Source organism: Quercus suber, unplaced genomic scaffold (genome assembly GCF_002906115.3).
Source record: "Quercus suber isolate HL8 unplaced genomic scaffold, Cork oak 2.0 scaffold_461, whole genome shotgun sequence".
Classification (NCBI taxonomy): domain Eukaryota; kingdom Viridiplantae; phylum Streptophyta; class Magnoliopsida; order Fagales; family Fagaceae; genus Quercus; species Quercus suber.
In genome coordinates, this window is record NW_027069912.1 from 189,817 (window position 1) to 192,600 (window position 2,784).

The 2,784-nt window shown below is 35.5% G+C and overlaps 1 protein-coding gene across 1 annotated transcript in view; it reads left to right on the forward strand.

Moving 5' to 3' along the window:
* The window catches only part of LOC112026441 (tripeptidyl-peptidase 2-like), a 24,588-nt gene that overhangs the window by 14,991 nt on the left and 6,813 nt on the right, over positions 1-2,784 (forward strand). Inside the window, 3 exon segments of the mRNA XM_065762519.1 lie at positions 181-273; positions 2,534-2,651; positions 2,654-2,736. Of these exon segments, the coding sequence (XP_065618591.1) occupies positions 181-273; positions 2,534-2,651; positions 2,654-2,736 (294 nt within the window).

Here is a 2,784-nt window from a genome sequence, read left to right on the forward strand (position 1 = left end):
ATTTCCCCCCCCCCCCCCCCCCCCCCCCCCCCCCCCCTCTTTCTTTCTCTTTCTGGAGGCTCATTGTTAGCAATTTGATCTCTATTAACAATTTTTTTCATTGCTGCTTACCTTATGCCACTCTTACATACTTTAAATTTTCTGGAGAGTGAAAATTGATAATTTCTGATTTTAATCTAGAAAAACAAGAAGAAGATAGAGATAACCCGTGACCAATTAGCGGAGGCACTGTACCAAAAAGGATTGGCACTAGCAGATATTGAGTCTCTAAAGGTAGGAGCAATTATTTCTGTTTTAAGAAATTTTGTAATTACATCATAAGTAATATTATATGAGAATTAAATTTTGAAAACAAGTATAACATGTGCTTGTGATCATGTAAAATTTTGTAAATATTGCCTCATTTTCTTGTTGGATATTGAATAAGTAAAGAATATTTTTACTAGGAAAAAGGAGAGAAGTGGTCTTAATTATACAGATATATAAATTGTATAGCAAAGATCCTTTTAAAAAGTACACTTTTAACAAATCCAGAAATTCGGAAAAGAGAAAGATGGAAGACTGCCCATAACAGTCCTTCATTCATACAAATGTGTTAAAGAATACAGCTGTCAGCTTCTCCATAGAAAGATCATACCCCTTAAAAGTCTGATTTTTCTTTCACACCAAATAATCCTCATTATACAAAGCAGGAGCAGGACAGCATTCCAAATCAAACATCTTCTGTGGCAGCCAGACACTGTCCAATAAAGTTGCACTTAAACAAAGAGATAAAACCATGTGAGCAATTTGATGCAGGGAAGTATGATGGGCTGTGATATGATTTAGAACTAGTTGGAAAGTGAGTTGCTTAGAACAATTGATAGGTGGTTAGGGCGTTAGGCACCTCTGCAAAGAACACAGTTCTCAAAGAAAAGTTCCCAATTTGGCATTGGCAGCCTTCCAGATGGTTGACAATTGTCTAAATCCTATTGGCCAATGCCTTACAAGAGGATTTGCTTGGCTGCTGGATGAATTGGAGCTCAATTGCATAGGCTGCTGCTGTGAACTACCTGACTGTTGCTAAACTTAGCTGCTGACTTAGCTATTGGTTTTGTGTCTAGGCTGCAAATGTAAACAGCCTCTTGAAATGCCCTGCTTCACACAAGCCTCCCAGAACTGAGTAGTATAGCAGTATAATGACCGACGCTCAATTGTATCTCTACTAGATTTACACATGCAATGCCAATGATTTTGAAAAAGTTTAGGGGCAAAAAACTAAATTTATGCAAACTTTAGGGAGTGGAGATGTTAGCTTATTATTTTTGAAATGTGCAAGCCTGTTTAGCTGTTTTATTTGAAATTGATCTGAAGTTTGTTTGCCCATGGATGTCACAGTTTGTTTACCTGTTCTATTTGAAATTGATCTGAAATTTGAAATTTGCAAGCCTGCTTAGCTGTTCTAATTGTAATTGAAATTGAAATTGTAAGACAAATATATGAACCAAATTCTGAAGATAGGAAATCCAGATAGTTTGATGTCCCAGTTATGTGATTCTTTTGCAACCCAATGCATGATTTATATGAACCAAATTCTGAAGATAGGAAATCCTAATTTGTGTGATTTAAAGGTGATACTTAGCTTGAATATGATTGCCTCTTTTACAACAAGCAAGTGATTATTGAAAAGGTAAAACCAAATTGTGTCACTTTTTGAAACTTTTGGCTAGCATTTGAGGGCCAACCCCAAGAGATTTTTCCATGTAATTACCTGGTATGTGTGGGACCAAGGGCTACAAATGCCTGATGGAATAGTTAAATACTCAGAGCTCTAGATAATCAAGTTAGCAAAAGGGAAAAAAAAAAAAAAAAGACAAAAAAAAAAATTGTCACTTTTTGAGGGCTATGTTTGCTTATCGTCTGAATTCCTTCAGTGAGAAGGTAAGATGTATCACCTTTTGAGGCCATGATTGCCATAATATACGGCTTATTCCTTGCTGCATTTTAAGCTATGGCTGCTGATGAAACATATCTAATTAACTTTAGTAAGAGCCATTGGCACCGACAGTATGCACAGCTCATGCATCATGTCTCCCAAAATTTTAGTCCATATCTCTGGAGAGATTATTGGGTAATGGGATAACTCATCTGATTATTACCATGTAGAAGTTTGGGATTTAGTGAGACTCATCTGTCTTCTTGTCAAAGTCAATTCCCCTTTTCAGACGAATTTATTAGGTGACATCTAAGTAGGTTTTTTTTTTTTTAAAATTTTTTAAATTATAATTATAATTTTAGTTTTATAAATTTTTTGTTGGAAAGTATGCAAATACGAAAAGAAAAAAGAGAGAAGAAGAAGCAGCAAGATTTCATTGATATAGTTCAATCAAAAGTTGTGCCACTATAGTACACTTCCAGTTTACTTGGTTTTTTTAATAAAATTTTTTATGTTACTTATCAAAAAAGAAAAAGAAAAAGATTTTATTGATATAGTTGTGTATCATCCCCATCATTGTTGTTGTTATCATCATCATCCTTCTCGTTATTGTTTCAGAGCAAGGAGGCATCATCCTTGGCTTCATCCAAAGATTTGGAGATTACTCGTGATCAATCTCAACCAGAGGCTGGTGTCCAGCCAGATCTGTTTGAAGAGAACTTCAAAGAATTAAAAAAGGTGTTGATTTGAAGTCGTCTAAATATGGCACACTCCTAGTGCTACGTGAGAGACGTAGTGGAAGGCTTGGAACAGCATTGAAGGTATTTTCTTCTCTTCAACATCATTCATGGTGCATCTATGTGTTTGAC